Raw genomic sequence first — 14454 nt, forward strand, 5'->3', positions numbered from 1 at the left:
TCACCATTTCTGAAACTGAATTAATGATCGCCCCTAAAAATTGTTCCTATTAGTCATACTGAATTTCTTCCAGATCTTCAAATGTGCCTCCCTTGCTCTCTCACCTTCAGGCTTTCACATGCTATTCCCTCTGCCAGAAACACTATTTCCCTTATCTTCATGTGGCCTATTCTTATGACTTATTCTTCAGGGCAAACTTCCATAACTCCCCTAGACTGGTCTAGAAGCTCCGGCAGTATATATACCCACAGCACATGTTCCCCGTCTTCTCATGGCACTTATCACAGTATTGTAAATGCCTGCTTTCTGCTCCCACAAGAATACAAGCTCCAGGGAGTCAAAGACCACATCCTATTCCCAATATAGCACTAATACCTTACACATTTACTACTGCTAAACAATCAATGTGTTTAGTTGGGTTTACCTACTTAAAACTGACAGAAATAATGGTTAAATTATCTTTAGAGAATTACTTCAGCCCAGCCTTAGAAACAGGACAATACAGGCACAAGAAAACACCCTACATTAGAGTTGGAAATTCATTATAGATAAATGGATGACATGTAGGGGGGAAAACATTTTAAAAAAAGAAGCACCTTTAAAGCATTTTTAGATGGGACTACCTCCTACTGGTGATAGAGAAGTACTGTAAGATGTATCACAGACCAAACATAACTTTAAAGGATAACCACAAATAACAGAGGTAAACACATTCAGCTTTGGGATAACAGAATTCTCACTGAGCCAGAGGTAACTGCACATTATAAAGTCTATAGGAAAAATAGTATTTTCATAAAAATGCATATTTCTGTTGGTAACAGAATTCTCAGGATAAAATACATTTTGCAAACACAGTGGACAAACTCATCACAAACGAGGCCAGTTTTACAAAGATGCTTCCCAAATCTGTGCTGAAAAAGCCTCAGGAGAGTAAAGGTTCTCAGCGACTATTATTAGCCTACTGCTCGTCAAAAGCTAAGTAAGTAGACATTCAACATCTACAATAATTTAAAGGCGATTAAGCTGCACGCTCCACAGCATAGTTGACGCTGTGAAATACCACGCTTAGTTTTATGACATAGGAGGGGAAAAATCAAAGAAAGTTTCCTCGGTTGAATTGTCTGTCCAGAGGTAAACAAACTACTTTCTGTCACTCCACACCCTCCTTCCTCGCTCACTCGGCTGCATCTTTCCGTTACTGTTTCGTGTGTCTGTATGATTATTTTACTGTCTCCCCCACTCCACTGTTAAGCTCCATGAAGGGCTGTTTCTGTCCGGCAGGGCGAGCCGACCTGGCGCCTGGCACCCCAAGGGCGCCCGGTTCGCTCCGTTGGGCTCCCTGGAGAAGATAACCGGTCGCGGGCCCCGCTCCGCCGACAACGCGCGAACGCCGAGGCCACGCCGCCCTCCCCCCGGCTCCCCGCTCCAACCACAGGACCTTCCACCGAGGGCGCTCGCCTAGAGCCGTGGAGTGGCGGTTTCACAGGCCAAAGCCACCCGGCGGCAGGAGGTCTTTGGTTTTACGTGATTGGGGAACGCAGGGAGGCGAGGGGGGAGACCTTCGACTGAAGGAAAACAGCGCGGCCAAAGCGCGAGAACCGGAAGCGCGCTCCGCCGGGGGAGGGCGGGCGAGCCCTCCCCCTTCCGCCGGGCGCCCTCCGCACCCCTCCCCCACCGCTCCCGCCCGCGCGCGACCCCCACCCGGCGTGCTGCCCGACTCTGCGTCCCCGCAGCGCCGCGTCCCCGCACCCTCCCCCTGCTCGGGAACTCGGGAGCACGCCCCACCCCCCTACCCCGCTTACCTGTGGCTGTCGCCTAGCCGCTCTCCGGGGCGGGAACTTCCACTCCCCCCTCCCAGGTGGATCCGAATTTACTACCTATTTCCCCACCCCGTCACGCGGCGGGGGACGTGCGTCCTTCTCAACGTCTGGCCGGGCGGGGAGAATCAATGTCACAACAGCCAACTGTCCTAAGCTACCGTTTCCTCGGCAGTCAGGGCCGCCACTGGCGGCATGATCTACACCAGGCCGGGGGTGGGGAAGGGAGGGGGTCAAAACTGAGCGAGCGTGGGGGGTGAGGTTAAGGCCGTGCCTCCGTGCGGGCCGCCGTCCTGCGTCACCACGTTGCTCACGTGACACGCCGCCATCTTGTGCCGGGTTTCCTCGGAATGGCGAGTTGCGGCCGCTGAAAGTGCTAACCGTAGAGAGTTGGAGGTGAAAGTTGCTTGTGATTCCTTTTCGCTTCAGGAGCTCTACCTGCACTCCTTCCTCTCCTACGTGCTTTCGGAGGCCGTCACCAGTTTGACGATGTCAGGGGGCCGCTCCTTGTGGGGCGGTTTAGTGGCGTCTCTCGCAGCTCAGCTCCTACTTGCCCCGAGTAGGGCGATTAGGCCTAGAGCTGTCGTCCCTGGCCCTGACCCACCCGGACCTGCTTCCTGCAGAGAGAATGACTGGAAGTGGGGAGGCTCGTCTTCCTCAGCTTTTTCCTTCACCCAAGCCTGATACGGGAAAAAAAGGTGCCAAAGGGTCTGTCACACTGAAGCACAGATTTACCCCAACTGTTAAACTATTTAGAAGAGTTACATACGATGGAATGTCGTAAAATGTTACACCGTCATTTTAATACATTACAAAAACTTCAAAAAACATTTTTTAATGTGAGAAGGAATTTTTCTGGAGAAGGAATTATGCGCTTTTCTGATTTTTTTTTTTTTTTTTATCCTCACCCGGGTATATGTTTATTACTTTAGAGAGAGGAAACATGGATTGGCTGCCTCCCGTAGGAGCTGCAGCCAGGGATCGAACCTGCAACCTAGGTGTGTGCCCTGACCGGGAATCAAACCCACAACCTTTTGGTGTACGGGATGCTGCTCCATTTTCTTTTTATCTATTTCCTTGCAAAATGTTCTTTTATGGTTGTACAGTGATGATAAATTATAAACCTTTTATTATGCTCTTGACCAAAAGTTCCATAGTGTTTTGGAAATATTACTATTTTGAGCTCTTTGATGAGAGAAACTGATTTAGCAGATAGAGCCCCTTCCTGGTTTTAACCTTGAGGGCCAGATAATGTGATTTAAAGCTCAAGAATTACTGTGCACCAGACACTCCTAAGAGCTAGCTCACAAAGGTTTACACATTGTCATTCAGCAAACACCAAATACTTATTAAAAACTAAAACAGGTTGACTGCCCTTATTTAGATTTTTGATTGGGCAAATTGCCCTACCTCTCTAAGCTTGTCTTCTCCTTATCAAAGTTGGGAAAACATAATACTCAGCCCATGTCCCAGCATTATTTAAAGAATCAAAATGTCATATATCATAGGAAAGCAAAGTGCCCTATAAAGGTAAGGAGTGGGGAAGAGGTTCTCAGACATGAACCTTTCCTGATTAACAAAGCCCAGTGGAATCCAGAACATTAGTGGCTGGAATGCTGGTTCTATGTTTATTGTTCTTTTGTGTGTGTTTCTTCCTTGGAACACAGAATGCTTAACATGTTAATCAGGAAAAGGGGGGTGGGGAATGGTACCGTCAAAAGAAACTAAATTTGCCTGGCCCAAGTGGCTCAGTGGTTGAGCATCGACCTATGATCCAGGAAATCACAGTTCAGTTCCCTGTCAGGACACATGCCCGGGGTTGATCCCCAGCAGGGGGCGTGCAGGACACAGCCGATCAATGACTCTCATCATTAATGTTTCTCTCCCCCTTCCTCTTTCTAAAAAATCAATAAAAACATTTAAAAATAATAAACAAAAAATGTGCACGGATTGCTCCCTCTTTAGCTACTCTTCCGTCTGTAAAATGTCTTAACTCTAAATCAGATATTAAATGGTGCAACACTGCCACTCACAGATATTCCCATAGTCCTTGTTTCTTTCTCATGGAAGTCACACACTGTACCCACCACTCTCCTGAACCTTGAAAAATAACTGTAAATGGAAAAAAGTTATGATGCACACTGTTCTATCTGAATAGTAACAGTTTTATAAACCAGATAGGCCTTTGACTTTAGAAGTGAGGAAATAAAAAGAAACAAATCTAACTTTGAAGAGCCAAAGGCAATTGTTTTAAAACAAACTGGTCAAACCAGTGGTGGCACTGCTTTGGCTTTCTATAAAGAGAGAATAATGAAGTGGTTTAATAATACTTCCTATTCCTTAGAGTTTTGTGAATTGAATGAGTTTAATACATGTAAGTTAGAACCATGCCTGACAGACTAAGCACTAAATAAATGTTTATCTTTGTAAACTGAGAGTGGAGGTTCAGAGAAGTGAATGAGGTCCTCAGGTAGGATTCTACCTATTAGGATCTTGCCTCCACATAGTTTTGACAAAATGTGTTTCCTTCCTTCAAAGACTAATCCTTCCACCTGTTCTTTGGATCCCCACCCCTCCTGCTTCCTCAGTGACCTTGCTTTGTCAATTACCCCTTATTGCTATGTTTGGAAACTTTCCCTCTTTACTGGCTCTTTCCCCAACACAGGAATACTTTATTTCTTCCATTTTTGAACAACCTCTCTCAATTTTACAACCCTCTTTTAACTATTATCCAATCTCTTTCCTTCCTATGTAAAGATAAGGCTTCCAGAAAGAGTAGCCTCTGTTCAGTCACAACTCACATCACTCCTCATCTGAACCAGTTTTCTGTCTTCTCCCTTAACTGCAACTGAAGTCGCTCTGACCAAGGTCACCAGTGACTTCCTACATACCAGATTCAGCAGATGCTGGCCAGCCCCCATTTTACTCAGCTTTACTGTAGCCTTTGGCATCATTAATCACTCCCCTTCTCTTTAAAACACTTCCTATAATTTCTGTGCCCGTGCTCTTTCTTACATTTGTGCTCCTCTCTCTCCAGTTATTCCTTCTCCCTTTGTGGACTCTTCTTTCCCCACCAGCCTTTATTTATTTATTTTTTTAAAAATATATCTTTATTGATTTCAGAGAGGAAAGGAGAGGGAGAAAGAGAGATAGAAACATCAATGATGAGAGTCACTGATCGGCTGCCTCCTGCATGCCCCCGACTGGGGATCGAGCCGGCAACCCGGGCATGTGCCCTGACCAGGAATCAAACCCCAATCGCCTGGATCCTAGGTCGACGCTCAACCGCTGAGCCACGCCTGGCAGGGCTCCCCACCAGCCTTTAAATACTGGTGTTCCCCATGGCTCCCATTATTGATCCTTTTCTCACTTTACATGATTTTCCTTGGTAATATCTTCCACTTCCATGGCTTCATCTACCACTTTTACAGGGAAGTCTCCCAAGTATCTAGTTCGTGGCCAGAACTCTTCTAAGGCAGAGAACTAAACATTCAGCAGCCTGTTGGACCTATCTTCACTTGCATGTTCCATAGCACCTCAAATAAACATGACCAAATGGAACACAGCATCTTTTTCCCCAAATCTATTCCTCTTCTTTTTCCCCTGCCTTGGTAAATGGCCCCATACCTACCTAACTCCCCAAGACAAACCTAGGCGTTACTGTGAATTCCTCCTCCCTTAACCTGAATATACACTCAGTAGTTGAAATCTTACAGTCTCTCAAGTTTGGCAAGCATTGCCTCTTGTCTCTATCCTGTCACTGTTGGTTGAAGTGCTCTTGCTTTATCACTGCAGTTACTGCAAATGCATCCCAGCCTCAGGTGTTACCTTCCTTCCCCTTCCCACACCAATTCATTTTCTATATGACTACCAGAGTAATCTGTGTTGCAAATTTGGGCGTTTTGTTCCTTTGTTACAAATCCCTCATTGGCTTTCTTTGGCCTACTGGATAAAAGTCCAAAATTCTTAGCATGATATACGAGGCTATTGAGTGATCTATCCTTAGCTCAAGCCTCCGACTATCTTTTACTTTTCTCCCTTCACACCCTATATCCTAACAATGAATTGCAGTCCCCAGAACATGCAACTCTGCCTTCCCCCTTGTCTTGATCTTATCTGGTTGTTTCATCCTTCAAAACTCAGTTCAGATGTTACCTTCTCCAGCATGTATTCCTCACTATTCTCCCTCGTTGCTGGATTGGGTGCCTGTCCTACCTGTCCCAACAGTCCACCTCTACTTGTAACCCTTAACCATATTGTACTGTTTTCCTATATTTCCTTAAGGGCAGTGACTTGATTACTTTTCTCTCGCTTCAGTTCTTATTACAGTGCCTTGTGCCTAGTGATTGGCACTCAATAAACACGTGTTAAATGAAAAAATGTTCTTAGCTGCCTAAATAGCTTGGACCATAATTCAAACATCAGTTTTAATGTCTGAAAACATGCACAATTTTATGGGGTCTCATCAAGTTTCTTGAAACCAAGAAATGGAAGAGCAAATTAAGTATTACTTTAGGGAAAGATGAAATCCAATCCAATTACACATTAGAAAAATATTAAAATTGACAATCATAAGTTTAAAACTAGCAAATGCCACGTAAGTAGGAGGAAAACTAAGCTATAATTGTTACAGACAAAAGGCTTAGTTTTCAAAATGACTCTACTGTTTCTTGATCTGGCCTCCTTTTATAGCACTGATGTGCTATGATCTCTGTGTTCATTTTCTTAGACCACTCTACCTCTGGGTATTACAACCTGAAGTTAGATTTAAAACTTATAAATTACAATTTATCAACTCTCCCAATGTGTGAAGCATTAAACACAATCAGGCATCAATATTTATTAACACAAGACAAAGGAAACACATTCAATGAGTTAATAGAACACTGTCCAGCCAGATGTTAAATTTAAAAATGTATATCTAGTCTAATTTCAAATAAATAAAAAAACTTTATACATAATTACACAGTATTATAGTTTGAATTTGACACTGGTAAATATCTTGACAGAAAGTAAACAAAACAGCATTTAGGACTAAAAAATTATTCTTATATCTTTACAGTCTCTTCCTCTGGACAGATAGCATGGCCATCTACATATACCTAAACCAGAAATGTATGAATAATAATGAAAAGGCCTATTGTGTATTTGGAGTACTGCAGCTTCTTGCTCCAAATACTCTTGCTTTTACATCAAAGCAGACAACAAAAACAACACTAAGGCATAGATTATGTTGGAGTTTGAGGGTGAGGTGGTAACTCCTCATTGCTTTAGTCTAAAAGATTCCTGGATATTCAAGAAAGTAATTTATTTGGCCAAGATATTGAGCACCATGCCTGGGGCAGAGACCTTAATAAAAAACCTAAGGCCTCAGGCCCTTTGTTGATTCAACAAAAGCATTAAGCAAGCATTGCCCAGGGACTAAGGAGACATACTCACAGACCTATAAATAGGCAATGGTCCCTAACAGCCTGAGGCAGCACAGCTTCATAAGGAAAGGACTTGGTACTGGGGTAACTGGGGCCCTTTATGAGGCAGGAAGTGAAGACTGGATTCATTGATGCCCATCAGCATGCTGGTCTTTCCCAGGGTCTCACTGATGCAGGAGATGGCATGTGTACAGCTCTAAGAACCCCTAGGGCCTAGGATTTTTCCTGAGGTAGCTTCTTTCCTGGTCTACCTCGGTTACTTCTGCTGAGAGGCAGAAAGAGGGTCAAAAACTTTCAGATGAACAGATTTCTCTTAACTGAAACATGGTGGTGATGGGCACTTGCTAATAATTTAGTTTTCTTTTTCACAGGCATAAAAACCCAGACAGAATGTGTTCCAGAGGTTTGGCAAGGCTCTTTCTATCAATAATGGCCTTCTGGGCCTGTCTTAAGAGTCAGTTTTACCACAAAGGTTCTACTTAATGTGGAAAGAGCAAGAGCATGTGTCATCAAGAATAAGTTTTCTTATCCAAGTCTGCAACAGACTAGGCACAAACACCTCTAAGCTAATGACTGGACTCTCTTTCCCTTCCCGAGGTACTTTACCAGAGCTACTGATGAAGCTCCCAAAGACACATCTCAGCTTTCCTTCCTCCACAAGCATATTCTGCCTTTAGGGGATACACGAAAGATCAATAAAGCAGCCATAAGGCAGAAAGAAAAAACTAAAGATAAAGAAGCCTGAGGAACTATAAACCAGATAATCAGCCCCTAAGTAACTGGGAAATGGCCACACTTAGAGATTAATGGATTCTTACTTTAAGGAATGAATATAAATCTGCACTGTCCAATATCATAGCCATTAGCCACATGTTGCTACTGAAAACTTGAAATACGGCTAGTCTGAACAGAGATGTGCTTAGTACATACTGGATTTCAAAGACTTAATAGGAGACAAAAAGTAAGCTATCTCATCATTTTTTTATATTGATTCCACACTGAAATGCTAATATTTTTATATATTGGGTTAAATAAAATATATTAAGACAATTTCGCCTGTTTCTTTTTTACTTTTTAAAATGTTACTAGAAAATTTAAAATGACAGATGTGGCTCACATGATACTTCTACCAGACACCCTAACTTGTGTAGTAAAGAATGATCAGAGCAACCCATGGAACAGGCTCTATTTTTTTTTTCTTAGAACTTAAGGATTATGGAGATAAAACTATTTACTCCTCAGGATACCTTGTTTTTGTTTAGTGAATCAGTAAGAAATATTTTAAGAAAATTATTTTCCAAATAATCAAGCTGTTTTCTCTGCAAAACAAACTGTTGCTAGTCGCTGGGATTTCTTGCCCCAATGTAAGTGCTTTTTTTTTTCCTGCACATCCTAGAACCTCTCCCATTACCTGTAAATTAATTTCACTCAAAATATTGAAAAAGAGATCTGGAACTGGAAAATGTCTTGAGGTCTGCCCTCTGTAGAGAATGAGTTGGGAGGAAAAGAGGATTATGTAACAGGGAGTCATAAAGTGTCTTTGAGTCACAGACTGTGTAAGGGCAGCCCCCAAGAATGCTGCCACAGCGAAGGGTCTGATCTTTGCATTACAAACCTTATTTTCAGGGTAATTACAAGTCTTAAAAATTGTTTAAAAACATATTTAGTTTACATGATGTTACAGTGGGGTAAATAATATGTATTATTAAAATAGTCTAAATAAATATTTACACAATAGACCAGAGTGGGTCAAAGAGAACCATTCTGATTTAACATGTTAACTCTGTTCACTTTTGATTATTTTAATTTTTAAAAATATTTCTGTAAGAAAAAAATAAAGAAATTCAACTATATTCAAATACATGAAGTATCAGACCAAAGAAAGGAAACCGAGCTGGAGGCCAAACTCAGTCCCAAGTTCAGTCTGCTTGGCCTGGGCACCACAGTTATTTCAAAAGAGTTTCTTGCATACATCAGACTTCCCCTATTTCAGTATAAGCCTGGCTATTTTGGCAACTCAGATTGGTCAGTTTTGAGATGTACAGTTATGTGGCCTTACAGTTTCACGTGACGTTGATCCCACTGCCTTCCCAGCCTATCATTCTTGTTCTTAAAATCCTGGCCCTCATGAACTGGAAGAACAGAGGACACTCTTCAGTTTTCAGAAAAGAGAAGCTATACGTATAAACTGTAGACACAGTTTACACTGGACCTGGAAAAAGAGGAAATTCTAAATTCTTATGGAGTCACTCTTAATTTTTGAAAGACAGTTTCAACACTGGGGGCCAGAGTGAGTTATTGTGGGTCCTTAGAATAGGGTGGGATCTAATGAATCTGAGCTTTTTAATAACATTTTGATTTTTAAACTGATATTTTTCAGCTTGTAGACACAGGTTGAATTCTTAAAAGCTTAAGCTGATTCTGGGAATGCAAGCTTTGAAAACAAACATAGGCAGCTTTAGTTTATAAAATACACCAGCCAATAGAGACACAGTACAATGTGCAGTGAAACCTGCAAACAATTTGCATATTTTAGTTACCTAGTCAACTACATCGCATTAAGAGAATATCTGAAATTCTCTCAAAGTAGAAATGTTTCTACTTTGGTTGTTATAACTATACAAGCCAATTCTTCATTTTTTAAGCTAAATTAAGTGTATTCTTATTTACATGTTTAAAACAATGGTCAAAATGTTTTGTAGTCAAGAATTACATATACAGTAATTTTCATATTCAGTGAGTTATCCAATTTGCTTATGACTAGACTGAAAGTAAGATGAGTAGTTCCATGTTAACAAAACCCGCAGAATGTCTAGCTATGGTAAAAGGCAAAATACAGTACAGAGTGGGGAAATGGGTAACTCAGACTACCTCCCTTATGTGAATTCATTAAACTCCCTTACAAAATTCTAAAATGGCTTTAGATAAAAATACAAGTATATACAACAGATGAAAAATATGCAACATGCATGTAATTGCTTTAGTAACGTGCTGCTTACGCTATGTCAAAGCTCATGACTGTTAACATTTTTTTCATTAGCCACCATAGAATTCTCCTTTTCTGTGTGTCCTGTGATTGCAGAATCCCACCAGATGAGATGAAGGATATAATGTAGCCATCTCAGCTTATTTCACATCATTTGAAAGCTTGCTTCTAAGTCACTGGTCTTTGGTCCTTGTGGTTTTTCAGGATGGCCCCCTATAAATCCACAAGGCTGGTTACATGTTATAAGCCACATAGATGGGGTCTAATTGGTCAGCCAGGAAGCTGTCGCGGAGGTGCATCCTTTGCTTCTCTCCTCTGGAGTTGATGGGGATAACACCTGGGTCCACCACAACCACAACGCCAACGATGAGGTAATGCTCCTCCAGGACCACATTTGTCACTAAAGGAACCAGATCTAGGGCTTCCTGTTCAGAGCCACAGAGTTCCACAACCACCACAAGCAAGTTGGTCCACGTGAACACGGCACTGAAATTTCAATGACATTCAGTTAACACGTCATTACATTTATCAGCCATCTTTTAAAGTATCTACCCAAGACTTATCCCCATTTCCCTGAGAACTGCCTTCTCTCTTAGCAGCCACGTCTGTAATATATACTCTTGCCCCTACAATCATAGCTGATTAGCTATGGAAGTGGGACTGAAAGTTGTTAGCTTGTCACCTGAACTGAGGACATGTGGACTTGGAAGTTCTGGGGTAGCCAGGTGTGCAGAGAATCCAGAGAATGGCTCTTCAGGGAGAAGAAAAAGAATGAGTGGGTGCCCACATGGCTCTAGCAAGTAAGAGGACAGTGGTTCCTGAGGGCCTTGTCTCTGCCTTTCTTGAGAACCAGAGTTAGTTAGAAACTCTTAGGAAACTCTGAGACAGCCAGGTATTCTTTCTATTAACTCCTTTGCTTAAGTTTGTTTTGAAAAGAGTTTCTGTTATTTGCAACATAAGAACTTTGACAAAGATAATATTCTTATACCCAACAAGAAGGGAGTCAACCTGGCCTCATATGAGCTTAGTGCCCCACACAAGTTTCTCTCTTATTATGCCACAGAAGTGACATAAGGCAGTAAATTACCTTACATTAAGTGGGAATGCTGGGTTAGAGGGTATGACCTGACCTGTGATATGCAGTGTTAAACTGCTTTAACAGAATCCAATCATTAAAGAAAAATGTATACAATATTTCATTGCATTAAAAGTCGAATGTCAGCCAGGCTGGGCAGGCTCAGTTGGTTAGAACATGATCCTGATATGTCAAGGTTGTGGGTTCAATCCCCGGTCAGGGCACATACAACAAGCAACCAATGAATGCATAAATAAGTGGAAAAACAGATTTATGTTTCTCTCTCGCTCTCTCTCTAAATCAATTTAAACAAAATTTTTATGTCGAATGTCTAAAATCAGAGGATTAACCATGGCACCCAACTTCTCTGCATTTTCTTGTACTTCATGGAAATAGTTCAGGTCTGAGCAGAGACTGACCAAAGTGAGAACATTTTTAGACAAAGAAGCATCTGGAAAGCATGAACCACCAGGAAAAAAGCATGAGCAAGGGGAAAAACCAAAAACCAAAAAACAAGTAAGGACACAATGAAAAATATGTAGAAAAGAATTGGATGGAGACTGTATTGAATCCAGAATAAATGCCAATATGAAAAAACTGCAAGTTTTTAATTTTAAGGAGTTTTAAGTCAATGTGAAGTTGGATGATCCCTTATCAGGGATAACGTAGGTGGATTTCCTACACTGAGAGGGAAATTAGGTCAGAGATAAGTAACAATCCTTTTCATCTGCTTACCATTTAACAATTTACAAGCACATTCTCATTGGATCCTCCCAATAATCAGGAAGTGACAGAGTATTTTACAGATGAGGGAAGCAGCCTAAGTGGGAGAACAAGGCCCTTAAGGTGGGTCTTTTGACCTTAAAGTCATGGTTCTGTCCACCATTCTACACTGGCTTTCTAGAGGCAGATGAAAGGTTAGATCCCTTCCAATGGTAAGAATTTATCATTAAAGAGGGCTCAGCTCTGCAATGATTCCTAAGACCCTGTCTCGGGTCTCCTTGGCCTCATCTGCCACAGCAAATGGCACAATCAGTCTGTTTACTCTCTTAGGCCCCCTGAGTTCTGTCTCTAGGTGGTATTTGGTGCAGACAGCTGACTACTTAGATCAGTTTTACTTGATACTATAGCTGAGGTGGACAGCTTATTCTGGGTGGGGGGTTGGGAGTTGGGGGGACACTTACCATTCAGCAATGCTCCTGTGGATTCGAGACACTGAGGTCTCAATATCAATTGGGTGGTATCGTAATCCTCTCAGCTCCAGCGTTTCATCCAGAGCTCCCACTACATATAACGCATCATGACGCTCTGACATAAAGAAAAAGAGAAATTTGGTTCATCAGGCACATTTTGAGTACAATACAATATTGGAGTTAAAAGCACAGGGTTCAGACTGTCTTCCATGTCATCCGGCTCTATCACTCACTAGTCGTGTAACTTTGGGCAAATTACTCAAGTCTCTGAGTCCTGATGCCCCCTCTGTGAGACAAGATAAAAACATGGCTGTGCCCTGCCCTGTGTGGCTCAGCTGGTTTGAGTGCTGTCCCGTGCAACAAAGGGGCATGGATTTGATTCCCAATCAGGGCACATTCCCAGGGTCTCAGGTTTGATTCCTGGTCAGGGTATGTAAGGGAAGCAACTGATTGATGTTTTTCTCATATGGCTATTTCTCTCCCCACCCCCCATCTTTTCCCTCTAAAATCAATGAAAATATGCTCTGGCCGGTATGGCTCAGTTGGTTGAGCTTAGTCTCATGCACCAAAAGGTTGTGGGTTTGATTACTGGTCAGGGCACATGCCTGGGTTGCCCACTTGATCCCCAGTAGGGGGCGTGCAGGAGGCAGCAGATTGATGTTTCTCTCTCTCCCTAAAAAACTCAATAAAAACATATTTTAAAAAATCAAATCAAATCAATGAAAACATATCCTTGGGTGAGGATTATAAAAACAAAACAAAACATGGCTGTTACGAGGATTAAATGAGATAATCCATGTAAGGTAGTTTATATGATGCCTGGTATATTGTAAGTGCTAAAAAATTAGCTATTATTATTACTACTACTACTCTATACCAGGAATTGTGCCAAGTGTAGGGGAGACAAAGGTGACAAGACACATTCCTGCTCTGGATACTTACTGTACTGGGGGAAACAGACACACAAATGGGCACTCCATTGTAACACAGTAGGCCCAGTGATGGGAGTGTGCACAAGGCATTAGGGGAACAGAGGACACTCCCAAACTGCTCAGAGGTTCAAGAGAGGCCTAGAAAAGCTGAAGCCAGGTTGAGCTGTTAAGGGTAAGTAGGAATTGGTAAGTAGGAAGGGAAGAGAGTGAGGATTGAGATGGAAAAGAAATGAACACGTGTCATTGTGTCTAGACATCTTCAAGGAATCCAGATATAAGTAGTAGAACTAGAGAATGTGGAGAGACTAGTTCTGACTATTAATAGGGTTGTAATCTGGCTAAGAGATGGCAGAAATTTCATTCTTTTTATTTTTTTAAGATTTTATGCACACACTATACATACAAGGCTACATGGTTTATGTCTATATAGACAGCAAATTTTTAAGAAGAAAAATGATTTTGCTAGATCTACTGAATGCAATATTCTCAGGAAAAGGTAGATTTCTGAAAAATTCAGCAAAACAAAGTACTAAACGCTGTTGGAGAGAAGGATGAGGAGCTCCAGCAGAGTTCCCATCGGACAAGAAAAGGTAGCTCACAAAGACTGTAATAACAAAACAATAACAGAAACACAGTAGTTAATGACTGGCGAGTGTTTTCTGTGTGCCAGGCACTGCTCTAGGCACCTAAATGCATCCTGTCATTTAATCTCACATAAGTCCTGCAAGGCAGGAAACATTATAACTCCTATTTTCCAGGTAGGAAACCAAGAGGTTAAGTGATGGCTCAAAGTCACACAGCAAAGGGCAGAGGCAGGCTTCAAAACCAGGGCACCTGGCAAGGGATGCCTCTTGCCTCTCTCTTCTCCAGTATGTTTCTGCCTCCTCATGAAACATGGAGATACTATGGATACTGGTTGGGATGAACAGATGCAAGGGGCTAAGGATAAATGATGTGGCTCAATTCAGGCCTTCAAAGTTCAGTGAGATATTTGTATCAGTTCCTGAAGTCCATGATATATT

At 42.1% G+C, this 14454-nt stretch overlaps 2 protein-coding genes across 4 annotated transcripts in view; both read right to left on the reverse strand.

Moving 5' to 3' along the window:
• The window catches only part of ATF1 (activating transcription factor 1), a 53713-nt gene extending 51664 nt beyond the window's left edge, over positions 1–2049 (reverse strand). For both annotated transcript variants that reach the window (XM_016201278.2, XM_016201277.2), the window contains exon 1: positions 1803–2049. The gene's annotated coding sequence lies outside the window, so the exon portion shown is untranslated. The remainder of the gene's footprint in view (positions 1–1802) is intronic.
• Positions 2050–6637: 4588 nt separating this feature from the next.
• Positions 6638–14454, reverse strand: part of DIP2B (DIP2 acetate--CoA ligase B (putative)) — a 217009-nt gene continuing 209192 nt past the window's right edge. Inside the window, exons 37-39 of one of the 2 annotated variants that reach the window (XR_015714063.1) lie at positions 12492–12615; positions 10246–10718; positions 6638–9458 (exon numbers count right to left, since the gene is read on the reverse strand). Coding sequence is in view for 1 of the 2 variants with exons in the window: in XM_087814671.1 (XP_087670797.1) it covers positions 10466–10718; positions 12492–12615 (377 nt within the window). In the remaining variant the exon portion in view is untranslated. The other variant, XM_087814671.1, reaches the window with a different exon arrangement.

Source organism: Miniopterus natalensis, chromosome 2 (genome assembly GCF_054644295.1).
Source record: "Miniopterus natalensis isolate mMinNat1 chromosome 2, mMinNat1.hap1, whole genome shotgun sequence".
Lineage (NCBI taxonomy): Eukaryota > Metazoa > Chordata > Mammalia > Chiroptera > Miniopteridae > Miniopterus > Miniopterus natalensis.